Below are 19,061 nucleotides of genomic sequence, written 5' to 3'. Positions count from 1 at the left end.
CACCTTGCGTATTAGACAAGGAGGATGCAAGAGGCTAAAAGGGTAAAAAGCCTCAGCGCTACTCTCACTGAGACCCAGGACTGAGGCAGAAATATTGGGATCATTGCCAGAATGTCCTGAAATTTGATGCAACAGAGGTTAGTCCTTGTACTGTAAAGTATCCATGACAGCCCCAATGAAAGGAAGCTTGTGTGAAGGAGGCAGGTGAAACTTCAAGCTCATTGACCTGGAACCCCAATGATTTCAGAAGGTATGATGTCATCTGGAGGTGGTCTACGAATGATTGTCGCAAGCCTGTCTTCTGGTATCCCCGACCTCCGAAGATCGACAATGTCCATATTTCTCTCTGAACTGTGCACATAAGCGAGGTGCACACTTGGGTTCTCTATGCGCGGACCTACAATCAGGGTGCATTACAAAGGATTCAGCTATATTTATTACATGCTTGAAGTGGCGCTGACAATATGAAAGCTGCACTGCTAAATGCACTTTTAAAGATGTGCGCTTACCTTTAGAAATGCTAATAGAGGGCAGTTCTGAAGCAGCATGAATGAATCATCAAAGCTTTTCCTGCAGCCTGAAGCTAGTCTGCCACTTTCCGCTGCTCACCCCCAGAGAACAACAAAGCTTCATTAACCAGTCAGTTTTTTTCTGTGAGGTCTGTCTGAACCCTGGCTTCAGGTTTTCCTTTAGGAGTGGAGCACTGATGCAGAGTAGCATTAAAAGTTACCAGTATATGACTTTTCTCATTCTCACCTGTGTGCCGATGCACTGAGACACAGGAGTTTTACAAGTTAATAATTTGACAAGATAGAGCACAGCCGTTGTTTGTGCAGCTCGTGCATTGTTAGGTTAAGGTTGATAATTAGCCTCTCCTACAGCAGGTGCTTCTGGTGATAATGATAAAGTGCACTTCAAGATGTGAATGGAAATACATACCCCTGGATCTGAACGATCATCAGGCATTAGGGATTTATTGCGCAATATTACTTATTTGATAATAAAAACATGACTTTGTACCTTGCAACGTGTGCCAGAAAGCGGACCCTCTACCCCATTACGAGATTTTCAGGCTAAACGAGGATGCAAATTAACAGCTGAAGATAAATACATACTCTATTCATCCATACAAAATTTTGCAAATCAAAATATTTCAAATAATCGCAATTTTTTGTTCAGTAACTTGGTTTGAATGAATTAGTGAGCATGCAGGTTAAACAGCAAATGAGTGAAAGAAAGACAAACTAAATGAATGAATGGGCAAGTGAATGAGTTTGTAGCTTCTGGATGAGCATGCTACTGTCTAAGCGAGTAAGAGAGCGAACAAGTGAGTAGGCAAGTGAAACGGTGGTTGAGTGGGTTAATGAGTGAGGAGTGATTGAACAAGTGAGTGGGAGAGCAGCTGAATGTGGGGAAAAGTGAGTATGTGAATGAAGGAGGGATGATTGCATGGCAAGTGTGTAAATTAGTGAATGCATAAGCAAATGAAAAATTCATGAAAGGACGTGCAGCAAATAAGTCGGAAAGCAACTGAAAGAGTGTGGATGTCAGTGACTGAAATATTATGAAAGTGATTGAGCGAAGAGTAAAGGAGTGACTGAGCACATGATAGTGGCTCGGTGAGTGTGAATTTACAACCAAGTGAATAAGCAAGTGAGAAAAGGTTGACCAAGACGTTGAAGGGGTGACTGAGAAAATGAGCATGTAAGGGAGCAAGTGCGAGAATGAGAACCTAAGTGCAGAAGTGTTTGAGCGATTAATAAAATTAGTGAGCGACAAAGTATTCTGCAGAAGGGAGCCTAAGCAGTGTAACACAGTGAATACCTTAAACACCATCCCTTTATTCATTATTTGACGCAATGTTTTGGATTGGGAATGTTTGGTTAATACATTCTGCAGTGAACTCCCAAGCGACCCAAAAAACAGAATACAAACCATGATATACTACAAACATAATTCAAAAACATTTAGGGGAGTGCAAAATTCACATAACTTCCCAATAGTTGAGGAAAATTATGCAGAATGAATACCAATCTGGCATGTGTTTAGACACTTATAATTGTTGTACATGTCTCTAATTGTATGACAGTGTACCAGCTGGTTGCCTTGTTGGAAAGCTCATGCTCAATACAGTTTGCCTTACTCGATTACAGTGATGAGCCAATATCAAATGCTATGGAACTGATCGGTTTATAGGGAAGCGTTATTTCAGATGCCATAGGTCTAACCTGTCTCATATGAAAAGCAATCCGTCTCATATGAAAAGCACTAACAAAGACAGTAGACCGGATTTATTTACTGGGAAACACCGGTTGACACCAATAGCCCTTTACAAATTGATTGTTATTGCACCATGTTAAAGCCTGCAGATGTATTTTTTGATTTAAGATCTTTAGGTAAGGAGTTTGGTGACAATAACCCCCTTTGATATCCCTTAGGGTTTCAAGATTTGAACTGTAATAATTCTTGCTAGAATCTCTTCAGAAGGCCTAAATGGTTTAATTGTCTGCCAACACAAAAGCGTTTTTTGTTTTGCCAATAACTAACGTCGCTTGACGAATCTTCCGAAATTGTCAAAAAAGTACAGTTTTTTAGTCAGGTGCTGTGTTGAAAGTTTTGGGGCAATCCACCAAGTGGGGGCCAAGAAAAAAGGGGGGTCCCAAAACACGTTTTCCCCATGTTATGTCAATGGAGATTTTAAATTTCTTCAACGCCACTACAGCCCGAACGGCTCAACGGAATTACACTACTTCACTACCGTAGCTTGCAGTTGACACACCCTTGGATATATACATTTTCAGCTTGGCTGCAATAGGGCGCTTGCCCATCTTAGCAGCAAAGCTGAAAATAGCGGCAGTTATTCAAATGAGCTCTCCCTTTTTCTTCAGAATAAGGGGCCCCCACTTCAGGCGATCGTCCAACAGGACCCCCAAATAAGAAAAAACTGACGTTGTAGGGACCTTCGCAGAACCTAAAAGAAAATCAATCAATCAACAAGATTTGTAAAGCGCGCTACACACCCGCAAAGGTCTCAAGGCGCTGAGAGGGGGGGGAGGGGGGTCGTTGCTGCTCGAACAGCCAGTTCTTGAGTTGCTTCCTGAAGGTGAGATGGTCCTGGGTCAGCCGAAGGTGAGTGGGGAGGGAGTTCCATGTCTTGGCCGCCAGGTAGGAAAAGGATCTTCCTCAGACGGTGGATTTGCGAGTACATGGGACGGAGGCGTGGGCGAGGCTGGCGGATCGGAGCTGGCGGGTTGGTGTGTAGAATGTGAGGCGGCTGTTGAGGTACTTTGGGCCCGTGTCGTGGAGAGCCTTGTGTGCGTGGGTGAGGAGTCTGAACGTGATCGTCTTGCTGACGGGGAGCCAGTGCAGGTCTTTCAGGTGGGCAGAGATGTGGCTGTAGCGAGGGATGTCCAGGATGAGTCGTGCTGAGGCATTCTGTATGCACTGGAGTCTTTTCTGGATTTTGGCAGTGGTGCCAGCGTAGAGGGTGTTCCCGTAGTCCAGACGGCTGGTGACGAGGGCCTGGGTGACCGTCTTCCTGGTTTCGGTGGGGATCCATCGGAAGATCTTTCGGAGCATGCGCAGGGTGTTGAAGCAGGAGGACTACACGGCGTTGACTTGCTTGGTCATCGTGAGGGAGGAGTCCAGGATGAAGCCCAGGTTGCGTGCGTGGTCCGTTGGCTTGGGTGCGCAGGGGGCCACCAGGAGTCATCCCTGGCAGAAGGGGAAGGTCCGAGGATGAGGACTTCCGTCTTGTCTGAGTTCAGTTTCAGACGGCTGATCTTCATCCATTCCGCGATGTCTTTCATTCCTTCTTGGAGGCTGGCTTTGGCGGTGGCGGGGTTGTTGGTGAGGGAGAGGATCAACTGGGTGTCGTCGGCGTAGGAGATGATGTTGAGGTTGTGTTGGCGAGCGATGGCTGCGAGAGGGCTCATGTAGACGTTGAAGAGGGTGGGGCAGAGTGAGGATCCTTGCGGAACGCCGCAGATGACTTTGGTGGCCGCGGATCGGAACGGGGGGAGGCGGACTCTCTGGGTTCTTCCGGCGAGGAACGAGATGATCCACTCCATTGCCGCTCCTTGGATTCCGGTGTTGCTGAGGCGGTGTATCAGGGTGCGGTGGCATACGGTGTCGAAGGCTGCTGAGAGGTCAAGGAGGATGAGGGCAGCAGTTTCCCCGTTGTCGAGCAGGGACCTGATGTCGTCGGTGGCTGCGATGAGGGCGGTCTCGGTGCTGTGGTTTGCTCGGAAGCCGGACTGTGAGGGGTCGAGGGATCCGTTGGTCTCGAGGAAGGCGGAGAGTTGTCTGTTGACGGTCTTCTCGATGACTTTGGCTGGAAAGGGGAGGAGCGAGATGGGGCGGAAGTTCTTGGGGTCCGCGGTGAGTTTCTTCAGGAGGGCGCTCAGCTCGGCATGTTTCCAGCTCTCCGGGAAGGTGGCGGATGCGAAGGAGCTGTTGATGATGTTCCGGAGTTGGGGTGCGATGGAGTCGGCTTTGTTGAAGATGTGGTGTAGGCAGGGGTCGGTAGGGGAGCCGGAGTGGATGGTGTTTATCAGGCGGGTTGTGTCTTCGGTGCTGACAGGGGTCCAGGTGCAGAGGGTGGTGGTGGGGGGCGCTAGTTCAGTGGTTGGGTGCGTAGTCGGCGCGCCGAAGCTGTTGTGTATGTCGGCGATCTTGCGGTGAAAGAACGAGGCGAGTGAGTCGCAGAGGTCTTGCGAGGGTGTGATATCGTTGTTGCAGGCGCTGGGGTTGGAGAGCTCTTTGACGATGCTGAAGAGTTCCTTGCTGTTGTGGGTGTTGTTGGCCAGTCGTTCTTTGAATGTTGTCTTCTTGGTGGTGCGGAGCAGCTGGTGGTGCTTGCTGGTGGCCTTCTTGAGGGCCGTCATGTTTTCTGCTGTCTGGTCGTGGCGCCAGGCTTTCTCGAGGGTGCGGCAGGTTTTCTTTGAGTTTTTGAGGTCTTTGGTAAACCACGAGGCTTTCCTGCTGCCGGGTCTGCTGGGAGGATTCTTCAGTGGTGCGAGTTCGTTGGTGCAGCAGGTGAGCTACTATGTGAGGTTGCGGGCTGCTTCGTTGGGGTCCGTCCTGTTGGTGGGCGGGTACTGGCTGAGGGTGGTGGTGAGCTGGTTGGCGGTGATCTTGCTCCAGCTTCTGCGGGGAACCTGTTGCCGATGGTGGTGGGTTGTGGTTCTCCTGAAGTTGAAGTGGACGCAGCTGTGGTCTGTCCGGTGGAGTGGCTGAAGGAGATGTGCTTGCTGGAGGAGAAGACTGGGTCAAGCGTGTGGCCGGCGTAGTGGGTGGGGGTGTTCACCAGTTGCTTGAGTCCGAGGTTGGCGAGGTTGTCCAGCAGGACGGTGGTGTTGCAGTCGTTGTTGTTCTCTAGGTGGAAGATGAGATCTCCTAGGAGGATGTAGTCTGAGGAGGTGAGGGCGTGTGGACTGACGAAGTCTGCGATGGTTTAGCTGAATTGTGAGTGGTCCCGGGGGTCTGTAGATGAGGGTGCCTCTGAGGGTGGTCTTGGGGCCAGTGTGAATCTGGAAGTGAAGGTGCTCGGCAGCGGTGAGGGTGTCGTCGGAGTTGGTCCTGATAAGGATGGTGTTTCTGTGGACGATGGCGATGCCTCCGCCGGTTTGGTTGACACGGTCCCTCCGGGTGATCTTGTAGCCCTCCAGGATGGCTATGGCGATGTCGGGGGCTGAGGAGGCGTTCATCATGTTTCTGTGAGGAAGGCGACGTCTGGTGATGTGTCGAGGAGGTTCCAGAGTTCGACGGCGTGTCTGTGGACGGAGCGGGTGTTGAGCAGGATGCACTTGAGGTGGTTGTTGCTGGTGCTCAGCTTGGCGGGTGCGGTGCAGGTTCGGAGGCAGGTGAATTTGCATGCTTGGCAGGTGAAGGGTCCGTGGGTGCGTTTCGGGGTGGCTTGGTGGCAGGCGGGGTTCTGGCCGGCGTTGAGTGCGTGGAGGGTGGCGGCGTCGTAGGTCCGTCGTGTAGGCTGGCATCGTTGAGGACCAGGGGTCCTGGTGCTGGGCGCGGTCCAGGCGCGGACGGGCTTGCCTTTGGCGCGCCCGCTGCGCGTACGTTCCGCCATAAATGGCGAAGAGGGAGGGAGGAGCAGCTGGGAGGCGGGAGCGGGGTGGCGCAGGAAAGGGGATAGGATACAGAAGAAAAAAGGGGGGCGGGGCCGCAGGGGAGCAGCAGCAGGGAGCGGTCCGAAGCGGGAAAGCGGTCCCGAGGGGCGAGAAAAGACGAACAGTCACAGGGCACAAAAACAGAAACAAAAGCAGGCAAGATGCAGGCACAGGGAGCAGGAAAGTGCACAAAAAAGAAACCTATGCCTCAGGGGCAGCGGCGAAGACGCGGAGGCAGGCAGGGAGGCCGGGCGCACTCAGGGGGAGCCGCGCGACGAGTGGAGCGACCGTGTCAGACCAAGGTCAGGTCAGGTTATTTTTTCGTGGGGCGGGCCCCTACCTGCAGGGCACAGGATTTTGCATTATTGATTGTTAAGTCATGGGACCCCATAAAATTCAAAAATGCATCTAGTAGAGATTGGAGTCCTCTAGCAGTTCTCGCTATGAGGATGGCGTTATCCGCATTTAGGAGGACGGGGAGACTCCGGCTATCTATATACGGAAAATCAGCCCCCATGGCTACCAGACTCCTTCAAGGTCATTGATGTAGAGGATAAACAGGAAGGGGGCCAAGATACAGACCTGCCTTACCCCTCTTTCTATATTGAATTCCCTGGAGACCTGAAGATCCTGTACATATCTAATTTTTGCCTTAATATCCCTATGCAGATCCATTAGAAAGTCCACGATAGGGGCCTCCACCCCCATGCCCCTCTTGGACTGCCACAGTTTTACCTGGTTTACACAGTCGTAGTTTCAGCGATATGTAAGTTAAAAAATATAGCTATCTGGGAGCCCATAATCCTACTTAAATGTAATTGGCTGCCAACACTTCAACCAGGAAGTGTTGGCAGCCATCTAGGGACTCCGCTTAAAGCCCAGTCCCACAAAAAATGTAAAACAATTAAAAAAAAAAAAATAGATAAGGAGGCAGGGTAGAAATACCTGGGGGCGTTGGTGGTTGGGGGGCAAAGGCCATAGGAGCCGGCAGGGACTGCAGGGGCATTCAAGCTCCCCCCATGGTCCCCAACAAAGTGCGTGGTTGACCTGGGTGGGACCAGGGAACCCAGACTAGAGGCCGGGCCCTCGGGTGATGGGGCCCCCTCCTTTTTGAAAAAATAAATAAAAATAGAAAAGGTGCAATGGTAACTGAGACGGGATAAAGGGGGCCATGGCTGGTGTGGCAGCAATGCACTTACAGCTTGGGGTGCAGTGCATGAACAGCTAATGCAAGAGACAAAACATGCAAGAAACCATAAGTCTGGAAAGGCACGGAGCAATACACTGGTAACATGGTTGGGTGGGGTTGTAGTGCTGGAGGGATATTTAGCAAGAGAAAATGTGTATTGAGACGGGGTATTGTGGCACCAGTATCAGCCTGAACCACAGATATGCAGAAGCGATGCCTGGTATCAAGGGTGAGCAGATGTGGCTTATAGGCATCAGCACTGGGGAACCAAGATCGAGTCTCGGCTTGGGCTCAGCATGCTGCAATTCTAGGCAAATCACCTAATCTCCACCATTCATAAAATATGAATTGGTACTTGTGTGATGCAATTTGGAGCTCATGTAAAGAGCTCAAATGCCATCCGACAGAGTTTATTCTATATAAAACTAAAAATAAATAAAGTAAGTGGAGGTTACAGTTCTGGGTGGTAGGATCAAGTGCAATAAATGAAGGATGCAGTCGAATATGAGCCTGAATACAGGGTGCTGCAGCCTGGTGCCCGCCTACAACAGACCTGCAGCAGGGGTGCACTGCTTATAAAAGTTTTGACTGCAGTGGGCAAAGCAGACATTTACTGCAAGAACTGAAGCATGAAAGAGATTGTGAGTCTGGATGGAAATAGGGGACCGAGGCCGGGTACAGCACAACCCAGCACTCCAGTCTGTCACCTGTCCTGGCACCATTTCGCTCCTCCTCGTTCAGCACCCAGAATTTCGATCTCAACTGCATTCCAATCCCCACCTCTATCAGAGGTTTCTGCACACATCCCTTCCAGCACTAGCCCTCCCTTGCCGAGCTCTCATTGCGCCTATTTCTTTTATCAACCGGCACCTCTCCCAGCACCCAGCCCTTGCAGCCCCATGACCTGCATTCGCTCCAAGAACACAGCTTGTCTAGCACCTAGCTCTCCCTAACCCATGATCTCCTTGTGTTAAGCTCTTCAAGCAGTCAGCTTTCCTAATACCCTGCTCTTCAGGCAACCTAGTTCTTTTACTGCATGGGAGTGAATGTCCTGCAGGATAGGTGAAACGCGTCCAGCAGCTGACTATTAATATTGCACTTAACAGCAAGACATGGCATTGTCATCCTTTACCCTTGTAACAGCAGTACAGCTTTACCCGGCCACATCCATCTCACAAGGCCGGTGCGGAATTGCAGGGCACAGGACCCGTAAAATATCACACCAGCACCCGTGTCTCAGAATCAATGAGACGCCATTGTCATTAATTGAACAACCAAGACAAACACCAGTATTGCCAATTTCTTCAAGGTAAACTATTTTTACATACAGACTACCTGATTTAAACAGAAAGTCATTTGACTACTTTTTCGGTCCTGAATTAATCATTTATTTTTTCAAATTTAATAAACCATATCACATTTTGAACAAGGATTCACAAATTTTTTATGTACATTGCTTACATCAATCAACACTCACTCATCTCTAAAATGTTTTCCATTCATACAGTCAGGCATACACGCTGCGCAAGGGAAAAAGGGAAAAGAAAAACAAGCTATACATCAGTTATTACACAATATTTACAAACATTAAATCACAGGATAGCATTGGGAACATTTTTAGATTCCAGGTATTTTCGATTTTCACAATAGTACTCCTAAAGCTATATACAAGTAGGTCTACGCGTTTCGAAATCCCTGTCTGTCAAGGGAATTCTCATCAGGACCACGTAGCTGTAAATGGAAAAACAGGCTGTGTCAGTCTAGGGGCAACCTCTGTCACTAAAAACACCAAGAAACACCCAGCTATTTCCTACCTCTTTCTAGTGCTCACAATTCTGTAAGTGTGGGTTCTGAAACGACAAGTCAAATTCCGGTATCAACAACACAATTCCCTTCATTAATGGTTCACAACCACAATCTCATTTATTCAAACCCATGTACTCACATACAGCGTGGCTGTCTTCGGGCAGTGATTCTGTGCGGGAGAAGGGCACATGTCAGTGTACCATAGGACACACATTGTGGGGGTTATGGGGCGGCGCGAGCTCATCAGAATCTGCTCTTACTTTAAATGACGTGTTGTGTTTCTCCAAATCCTTGTCCTTATATCAGATGTAACTGATGGCGGGGACTTTGTTTACCTAGGGGGTGGACCAAAACAGCGTTTTTTAGAAAAAGGAATTCGATCGATGGACGGCACGTTTGAGCTTTTCAAACGGTGGTGGGAGGGGAAGTCAGCACGACTTACCCGCAGGGTCTGTTGCCAGCGTCCTAACTCTTGCTGCCTCAAAACGACTCCATGCGCCCTTGTCAGAGACCGGCGGTAACTACTCGCGGGGCTCGTTTTCTACGTAACGTACTTCTCTGTTTCCTGGTCGGGGGACTTCTGGGAATTGAACTCTCTGGTGTTTCCTATGCGTAAAAACACTGTCCTTGCCAGGCATATGTAGAAAGGACCCGGACACGGTTCAGAGGTTCAATGTGTGTTGTCAGGACTACAGTTTGTATAGTTCGGACAATTCGTTCAGGCCATCCGAAGCTGTATTGAACTTAATAATAAGCATAGCTTCGCTCCGTGATAATTTCGCGTCAATATCTCCTCCTCTAGGATCTTTTTCAATTTTTGCAATTACAGTCCACTTCAGCTCGCTCAAGTTATGGTTGTTATTTTTCCAATGGGTGACCAGGGGGGCTGAAATGACATTGTTTTTTATCCGGGATTTGTGTTGCGTAATGCGACACCTCACCTCCTGATTGGTCTTCCCAATGTATAATTTGCCACAAGGGCATTTTATACCATAAATCACGTAGCGTGATTTGCAATTGGAGAATTTGTCATGTTTCCAAAACACTTGGTTGTGATGGAAGAGTGAACCCTCTTCCGTGCTTGAGCAGCATATACAATTGTGAGCACTAGAAAGAGGTAGGAAATAGCTGGGTGTTTCTTGGTGTTTTTAGTGACAGAGGTTGCCCCTAGACTGACACAGCCTGTTTTTCCATTTACAGCTACGTGGTCCTGATGAGAATTCCCTTGACAGACAGGGATTTCGAAACGCGTAGACCTACTTGTATATAGCTTTAGGAGTACTATTGTGAAAATCGAAAATACCTGGAATCTAAAAATGTTCCCAATGCTATCCTGTGATTTAATGTTTGTAAATATTGTGTAATAACTGATGTATAGCTTGTTTTTCTTTTCCCTTTTTCCCTTGCGCAGCGTGTATGCCTGACTGTATGAATGGAAAACATTTTAGAGATGAGTGAGTGTTGATTGATGTAAGCAATGTACATAAAAAATTTGTGAATCCTTGTTCAAAATGTGATATGGTTTATTAAATTTGAAAAAATAAATGATTAATTCAGGACCGAAAAAGTAGTCAAATGACTTTCTGTTTAAATCAGGTAGTCTGTATGCAAAAATAGTTTACCTTGAAGAAATTGGCAATACTGGTGTTTGTCTTGGTTGTTCTATTAAGGAGGCTTGTCCTTATTGCCCGTGAGCCCAGACCTAGTTTTGGTTACGGGATTGTCATTAATTGGGCATATAGCCATTATCAAAATTATAGTGCTCCTCAGATTCCTATTTCAAAACATCCCAATGCTTTTGCCATGAGCTTTGTTCGATAATTTAAGTTTCTTGATGATAAGGCTGCCTTTGGCGGGGAAACAACCGAGAGTCCGGTGGGAGGTGCTCACCTTGCCATATGACATGGGTGGTACTAAGTGTACCCGATCTTGAAATGCACTATAAAGCATCACAGAGAATGTTGGCATGCTACTGGATGAATGGCCCGCGTGATTCGCAGCATTTACACTTTAAGAGAGATGCCTCGGACCCTCATACATGTCCTCAGATATCGTTTCGAAACCCGACGCTAGAGTGTTTTTGATTCCTTGAATGTCACAGTACAGACCTGGCAGAGTCTCCTGGGGAGACAAGTAGGCTCCCTCTTATACTTGCTGCACATTCCATTAGACTGGTGTTCCTGCTTTCAAGTGGGTCAGGAGAAAGGCGTGTCAAGAGCCTTACGCACACTAGGGATTAATACTATGGGAGACTTCTTTCAGGATTGCAAGGTGTGCGGGTGGGAAGTGGTTCAAGAGAGGACGTGTGCACCAACACCGTACTCATTTCCATTATCATTGGGCCAGACATACATTACATGACTTACTGGGTGACGACATGCTCGAACCTTCGGACATGCCGGCATGGTCTTCCCTACTGCAGCCGGATGTCCCCACCAGACTGATAGTAAAATTCTACGCATTTGCACAAGAAGCACGAAGACCTATGCTGATGAAGGCGCAACTTGATTGGCAAAGAGATCTAGGCAAGACCATTAGTGACAAATACTGGCACTATTGCTGTACCATGGTCAAGACTGTCTCACTGAATGGAAGATACAGTTAAAGTATATTAACCAAATCTATTATAGACCAGAAAGACTTTACCAATATGGCTTATGTGATTCTGCGGAATGCCAGAGGTGTGGGGAAAGTGAGGCTGGATTCACACATCCTGCATGGTTTTATCCTGGACTGCTTGAGTTCTGGCGTATGGTTTTGCACGAGTTGGAGGTCATCACTGGATCATCATTAGAGTTTGACCCGATGCTGCTGTTGATGGGTTATGACAGGGAAGTTCAGCGGTTGGTCACCATTTGCATACTACTGACTAGACGCTGGGTGGCAACGCAATGGGCTCGAGGCCCAGTCCCGACACTTAAGGAATGGCACACAGCTGTAGTTTACTGTAACATGCAATCGGATGTGTACAGTGAACTATTCCTGTCCCAGAGTCGTCCCAAGAATCACTGGGGTCCATGCCAGACTTAAGTAATTTTCAAGGAGACAAAAGGTGAGGCTGCGATGATGACCGAGTATGACTGATGTGGAATGTGTACCCTCAGGGCGACAATGTCACACAATCTCAGAAGGGATATATAGATGTCGCAATGGTCATGATTTTCAATTTCCAATATGCTGTTTATGTATAGCTGCTTTCTAATGCGTTTTTGGCTTTTTACTGCATTATAATGTCAACATCACTACCATAAAACTTGTAATGTTAGTCATTAGTCTACGTACCCTGACGTGTATTGTTATGGTATTTGGTGTACATCATCTTACAGCACTCGTGATCAAAACTGTAATCGTAGGCCAGCTGTAGAGCCCAGCCAGATTGTATGTTTTTAAATAACCTTTTAAATAAGTACAGTTTAAACAAACCTATAGCAGGACTCCAGGTATGCAAATAAGACAACTAAAAAAAATGAAAGATGGGCGCCAACTGTAGTGTAAGTTACATTTCTACCCATCTCCTTCTAATGAGGGGCTATTTAAGGGATATCCATCAGACAAATGCCCATCAGTCTAACATTACCTTCAGCAGAAGTCTGGTCAACCTAGCAAAATGAGAGAAAACGTACACATGTATACAAATGTACCTAAACGTATTTAGAGACAGTATTTCGTGCATTTTTTTTTCAACACATGTCTCAAACAAAAAATGGAAGCAGCACCTTCGCAAAAAAACTAATGTCATTTAACATCCTCTGGTAGCCTACCGGTCATTGCTCCCGTCAATGCTGTCTTCAATGTTATTATCCATTTCCAAGCTATTCCTTTCTATGGGATAATCTTGGCCATCTGAACGCAGGCTATTACCATTAAATCGTTCCCCAGACATTTTTGAAGGATACGCCACAGGATTATCCAAACACAAGTCTTCATCTTCCACAGCCTCTTTCAGATTCTAGAAAGTAAAGATAAACAGTTTTAACTAACACTATCGAGGGTGGGTGAGAAATTACAAAAGAAATATTTTACAAAAACAGTTTATAAAGCAACATACAAAAAAAAGTAAAAGCCTCTCAAACCTTGGGGCTGATTTAGAGTTCAGGGGTTAAGTATCACCTTACAATTTATGAAGGAAAAGGTATACTCTGGTAGGAACCCACCAATGGAGTTTCCTTTAATCACAGGGGTGAAAGGTTGGAATGGAATTCTACCTGTGGATTCTCCGGAGAACATACTGCCTCCAGATTTCAGAGGCTTTTCTCACTATCACCAACTAAACTAGGTGCTTACGCCTTCTATACACTGTTCATTCCCAAAGTGCGAGGAAAATGCCACCTAGATGTGAATATCGAAGTCAGTGCCTCTTTATAACCATCCTTGTGCTGACTGCCCTTCAGCTATATGGTCCCTAGTGTTGGTGGTAGATTGTGGAAGGGGTGGGATGGATGGAGTTTTTGAGGGAAGTTCTCAGACATTTTCAGAAGAGTACCTCTTTCGCATTCATTACAAATTAGTAATATATTTAAATAAAAAATCTCATCCATACATACATCATAGAACCTTTTTATTTTAATGTCAGGCTCGTTTTGACCTTTCACAGGAAAAACGTCTATCAGTGAGACACTAACACATGGATAGATTTGTTCAGTGCAATATGATGGTGTCCAGGGTATGACCTAAAGCCCCACCAACCATCACAGACAGAATACATTCTATAATCATCTTGATGAGCTTAGATGTAACGAGGCAAACTGCCAAAAGGTACAGCAGAGGAAGAATGAAGGCAAATGTCATGAACGGAGCTGGAAGGAGGCACTGAAACGACTAGATGATAAACAAGTTTAAAACACCTGGTGAAAAACACCCAACAATCTCACAAGGCACTGAAAAAAACTGGAGGTCTGATAAGCCTAAGGAGCAAAACCACTTTCCAACTAGAAATTAAAAATGCTTACATCATCGGGCTGCTAACCATTCTCTGTGATGTTGCCCAAAACCATTGGTAGCTGCTGCCAGCAAGCACAAGTTGTACTAAGGACTTGCTTTCATTTCGCAGTGTGTGAATTCCGGCACACAAAAACTACCAATAATGGCCAGGTTGCATGGACTAAACTGGAAATCCTTCTAAGTGCACTGTATTACTTTACTAATCTTCGTATCAGTATCCCACAGACCGGGCTCAAAGCACTGAACATGTTACGCAGGAAATTACTCTGGGACTGAGGAAGGCAGAGAACACCCCAACATCAACTGCACCATCCTGCCAAAGAAGGGGGCCTTGAGGCACCAGAGCATGAGCTATACTTGCTGCCAGCATAACTGCAGTGAATGCTTGATGGCTCCACCAAGAATAACTGGCGACAATAGACGAGGCACAACCAAGAGAGTAATGGTCAAGATGCTGGTTTGTCTCATGTTCCGGCAAAGAAACCAGCATTATAGAGTTCAATAAGAGTTGTTAAGAAAACCCCACTGAGTCCAGCATATGCCCCAGCCCTGCCACTGATTGGTCTCCCAACCACGGAAAGGGTTCCTTACAGTCCAGAGTATAAGGGAATGGACAGAAGCAGAGATACTTACTCTAGGTGACCGTTGGGAGGACGGGTAGAGTATGGCTACTCGGATGGTGGAATAAGGGTTGCTAGAGAGACAGGTTTTGACATGCTGAATGGCAATGCAATCATTACAGAATACTTGGAGGACAGGCCCCTTGGAACCACAAACTAACGAGGTGTTGCAGGTTCTGCTAACGTTTGGGTGGAAGATGCTGGTTGATATCCTGGCTTTACAAAAGTCTTCAGTGAATGCCTAATTGTAGTTTCACAAGCTTTAACATGGATTGTGAAGACAAGATAGGCAGACAGACACCTGCAAATCTCTCATCAACAGCAATCAAACCATTTGCGCGTTCAATTCATGTGAGTGCCTATTTTACTTCACACAATCCTCCCTCACAAATACAGAGTGAGCCTAGCATACACTTGACACTTTAAGACAATCCTAGATTTTCAGCCAGTACCTAACTGAAGGATGTCAATTCTTCTAATAGGAAAATCAAAACTAAAACTCCCTTACTGCCAAGTGCTCTAGGCCAGTGTTTCCCAAACTGTGGTCCGCGGACCCCCAGGGGTCCTTGACACTTTCCCAGGGGGTCCGCAGTCACCAGTTTTAAAAGCACTGCAAAGTTCCCTGTATCATTAGCAGTTTTCGAGCAACAATAAAAGTGTCAAGATAACACCAGTGATTAATGTGCAGGAGAGAGATGAGAGTTTGTTTACTGCAGTCATTCTTAGAGTTTTAGCCTAGAGTCTAGGCTAAAACTCTAAGAATGACTGCAGTAAACAAATGCCAAGTGTTCCTCACTTCCACTCTGCCTCAGAGAGCTTAGCAGGACACTACAGACTGTAGACAGACATCAAGGCCTCTTAGGTAAAACACACACCCACACGCACAGGCACGCACAGGCACCCACAGGAGTGAAATGTCAGGGGCCGAATTACAGAGAGTGCCCCGGACGCGCAACAGGCGATTGCGCCTGCATTGCATGCCCCCAGGGCACTTTGGCATTGCAGATGCTTGTGTGGCCCCTTCTGTAATACCGACAGCGCTGCTTCAAAGTTGCTCCGTATTTTACTTGAATTCGCTGCCCCCAGGGAATCACGCGTTTGAGGCTGACCTGGGGGCAGCGCATTCTATGTAATAGGGCGCACTTTCTCCGTTTGCGCCCAGCTTATCTGTTTTAAGGTGAACTAGGCGTAAACAGGGAAAGTGCGCCCTATACATAATAGGGCCCCAGGGCTGAGCTAGTTCATTCACGCATTCAAGCATGCACGGTTTTAAATTGAAATCCTTACATCCACATTGAGTAAACAACGCCTAAATCGCCTCTCTTGTCAAGCCTTCTACAGTTGAAGTTTTCTAAAGTAACCATTTGCCGCACGAAGTGCTACATTAAACCATATTAGGAGCTTAATTCTCAAAAAAGTCATTCATTTTGTGGAGATCTAGGGCTATAATGTTAACCTGTGTAGTGGAGCCTCTTAATATACTTTTTGAGCCTTCGATGACAGCCATATATGAAAACCGAAGCTGGCCAGCAGTCTGAATAAGGCCCATTCGGTAGCTTCTCATAGTCAGTAATACTTGCTTGATGTCTACAGAGGACGGGTCTTTTCTTTTTTCCATCTGCAACAAAAGTTGTTAACAAAAAAACTATTTAGAAAACAAAAATCAATACTTTGCATTTCATTCATTACTTTTAATTGGTATGCTTCACATACAGACATATTAACGCTGAAGTAGAAACATACTGATACGTTTTTTTAATACAAATAGAGAATTTATCACTAGTGGGAGTTCGCAACATACTAAAACAAAAAAAAAATTACTTCATTTCTTTGATACCGCAGCAGCTGCTGTAATCAAATGCCAGCAACAAATTCTGTATACAAAATATATTTGTATCACATATATAAAGCAGGAAAATGTAAACCAATAAAATCATGTATGATGACCAGAAAAGAACATACATATTTGATCACAGTACAACAGTAGACACCCACAATGCTTCCTCTACTATCTACAATCAAGGCAGCAATCACCTACCTAGATCTAAATACATCAGCCTAGATTTGGAAATATTCTGTTTATCTGTCACACTTTAGGCAAATAATGTTTCAAGTCTTAGAAGATCCCGATACTAACAAGAAAAGACAGAAAACAGACATGGATTTCTGGAAATTCAAGCTCTCTTAATAGTGGGACCAGATCCTTGATGTCAGTATATAACCAGCATAAAACAAGCATAAGCAAAGACAAAAGGTCTCACTTATGCGAACTTCTGGCTTTACAAGTTCCTATTCGGACAGGGCGAAAGGGTGGGAGGGAACAAAAAACGCGGGACGGGCAAACAACAACACGGAATGGGGAGGGAGGCAACAACGTGGGATGGGGCAAGAGGGGGCAAGCAGCAACACGGGAAAAGGTGGGAGGGAGAGTCAAGCACCAAAGCGGGTTGGAGGGGGGCACAAGCAACAGTGCAGGATGGGGTGGGAGGCGGACAAAAAGGCAAGAAATTCAGGGAGGGGCAAGGAACAGGATGAGCGGAACAGTAGGAGGCAAGCAAGGAACCGGGCAGGCGGATAGGTGCAATCAACAACACTGAGAGAGACTACTTCATCCGGATGAAAAAATGTGGAGATAAACTTCCCTAGTGAAATACCCAAATTTTCTCTAAAAAAACCTTACGGTGAAGATATATATTGCCGAAATAGCCCAAGAAAGCAGCTCTGAATCTAAACTATGTTTGACATTCATTTTTATAAATATATATTACGAGTTGGTTTTAAAATGAAGACCATATCACAGACTTGGTATGGAACTCTAGGTCTGGTTGATAAAGCAAAATAAACATTTTTACACTGCACAAAAACTTCCCACAATTCCTACATTTATATCAATTGGAAGTTTGTGTACATGGTTTTCTATTTCACTGTAACCCAAACAGAAATGAGAAACCAAGAAGCAGCATGAAGGAGGACGGCTCATTGAGGTGAAACTGTGACGGCACTTGAGGTATAAATGTAGGATTAGTCCGGAGGGTCACATAATCCTGAGAGAAATTTAAATATGGTTCCTTTACCGTGAAAGCCTGAATTTCACTCACTCTTCTGGCAGATGTTAGAGCAGCAAGCAAAGCGACTTTTCATGTGAGAAATTTGAGCTCTGCCTTGTGGATGGGCTAGAACGGATGTTTCATCAACTGTGCGAGTACCATGTTAAGTTCCCACTCCGGTGGAGGGGGTCCTACCGGAGGAAAGGCTCGAAAAAGACCTCTCAAGAACGGTTTGATTAATGAGGATGAACATAAGGAAGGCAGCTTAGCACTTTTTCTAAATCTGGACATTGCGGCTAGATGAACTTTAACTGATGAAAAAGTGAGTCAAGACCTAGTTAGATGCAGTAGATCGGGAAGAATTTGTTCCGCAGGAGCTTCTGTCGGGGGAACTTTGTTATTCTCACACCAACAGCAAAACCTTTTCCATTTAAGACGATAAGTCTTAATTGTGCTCTGAGCTCGTGAGTTAGCTAAGATGTCACGACAATCCTGAGGGATGTCCAGGTCCTTGAATTCTAGGAAATCAGGAGGCATGTGTGTGTAGCACACAAATCAGGAGCCATGTGTGTGGAGAAGAGTGTTGCCGGTGGCAGAGGCGGGCTCTATCCACTTAGCGCTTAAACTGCTGTTAACTACACTGCTCGCGCTGTTCTCATAGCGGGTGTTTTTATTTAGCGATTGAGGCTATTTTAAAAAACGTTCAGTGTATGTTTTTTACCTGTTAACACTTGTATCACTGCTACACATTCTCAGGCTGTTTGGTATTCCTCCCACTCCCGCCCCGGTCCGCCGCGTCCAATCATGGGCGTTTGATGCGGAGGGCGAGGAGGAGCCTTGCACTTACGGGCTCAGGGATCACAGGTCAGCGCTCTAGCGACGCTGTGAGTGGAAAGTCTACTTAAGGTCAGCTGGGTTTCATCGCGCTGTGGAGAAGAGTGTTGCCGGTGGCAGAGGCGGGCTCTATCCACTTAGCGCTTAAACTGCTGTTAACTACACTGCTCGCGCTGTTCTCAAAGCGGGTGTTTTAATTTAGCGATTGAGGCTATTTTAAAAAACGTTCAGTGTATGTTTTTTACCTGTTAACACTTGTATCACTGCTACACATTTTCAGGCTGTTTGGTATTCCTCCCACTCCCGCCCCGGTCCGCCGCGTCCAATCATGGGCGTTTGATGCGGAGGGCGAGGAGGAGCCTTGCACTTACGGGCTCAGGGATCACAGGTCAGCGCTCTAACGACCCCTCCCAACGCTATAAATGTGCTTAGGTCAGCGACCGCGCAGCGGACGCGTGCAGCGGGCGCGCCGGAAGCGCGCCGAAGTCGAGCCAAAGTC

The 19,061-nt window shown here is 46.6% G+C and overlaps 1 protein-coding gene across 8 annotated transcripts in view; it reads right to left on the bottom strand.

Annotated features, from left to right (window-relative positions):
• Positions 1 to 19,061, bottom strand: part of PTPN2 (protein tyrosine phosphatase non-receptor type 2) — a 456,918-nt gene that overhangs the window by 62,737 nt on the left and 375,120 nt on the right. For all 8 annotated transcript variants that reach the window (XM_078687490.1, XM_078687491.1, XM_078687493.1 and 5 more), the window contains 2 exons: positions 16,138 to 16,299; positions 12,882 to 13,069 (listed from right to left, as the gene is read on the bottom strand). In XM_078687490.1, coding sequence (XP_078543616.1) covers positions 12,882 to 13,069; positions 16,138 to 16,299 — 350 coding nt within the window. The remainder of the gene's footprint in view (positions 1 to 12,881; positions 13,070 to 16,137; positions 16,300 to 19,061) is intronic.

Source organism: Lissotriton helveticus, chromosome 4_1 (genome assembly GCF_964261635.1).
Source record: "Lissotriton helveticus chromosome 4_1, aLisHel1.1, whole genome shotgun sequence".
NCBI lineage: Eukaryota > Metazoa > Chordata > Amphibia > Caudata > Salamandridae > Lissotriton > Lissotriton helveticus.
This window is presented reverse-complemented; position numbering and strand designations above follow the sequence as displayed.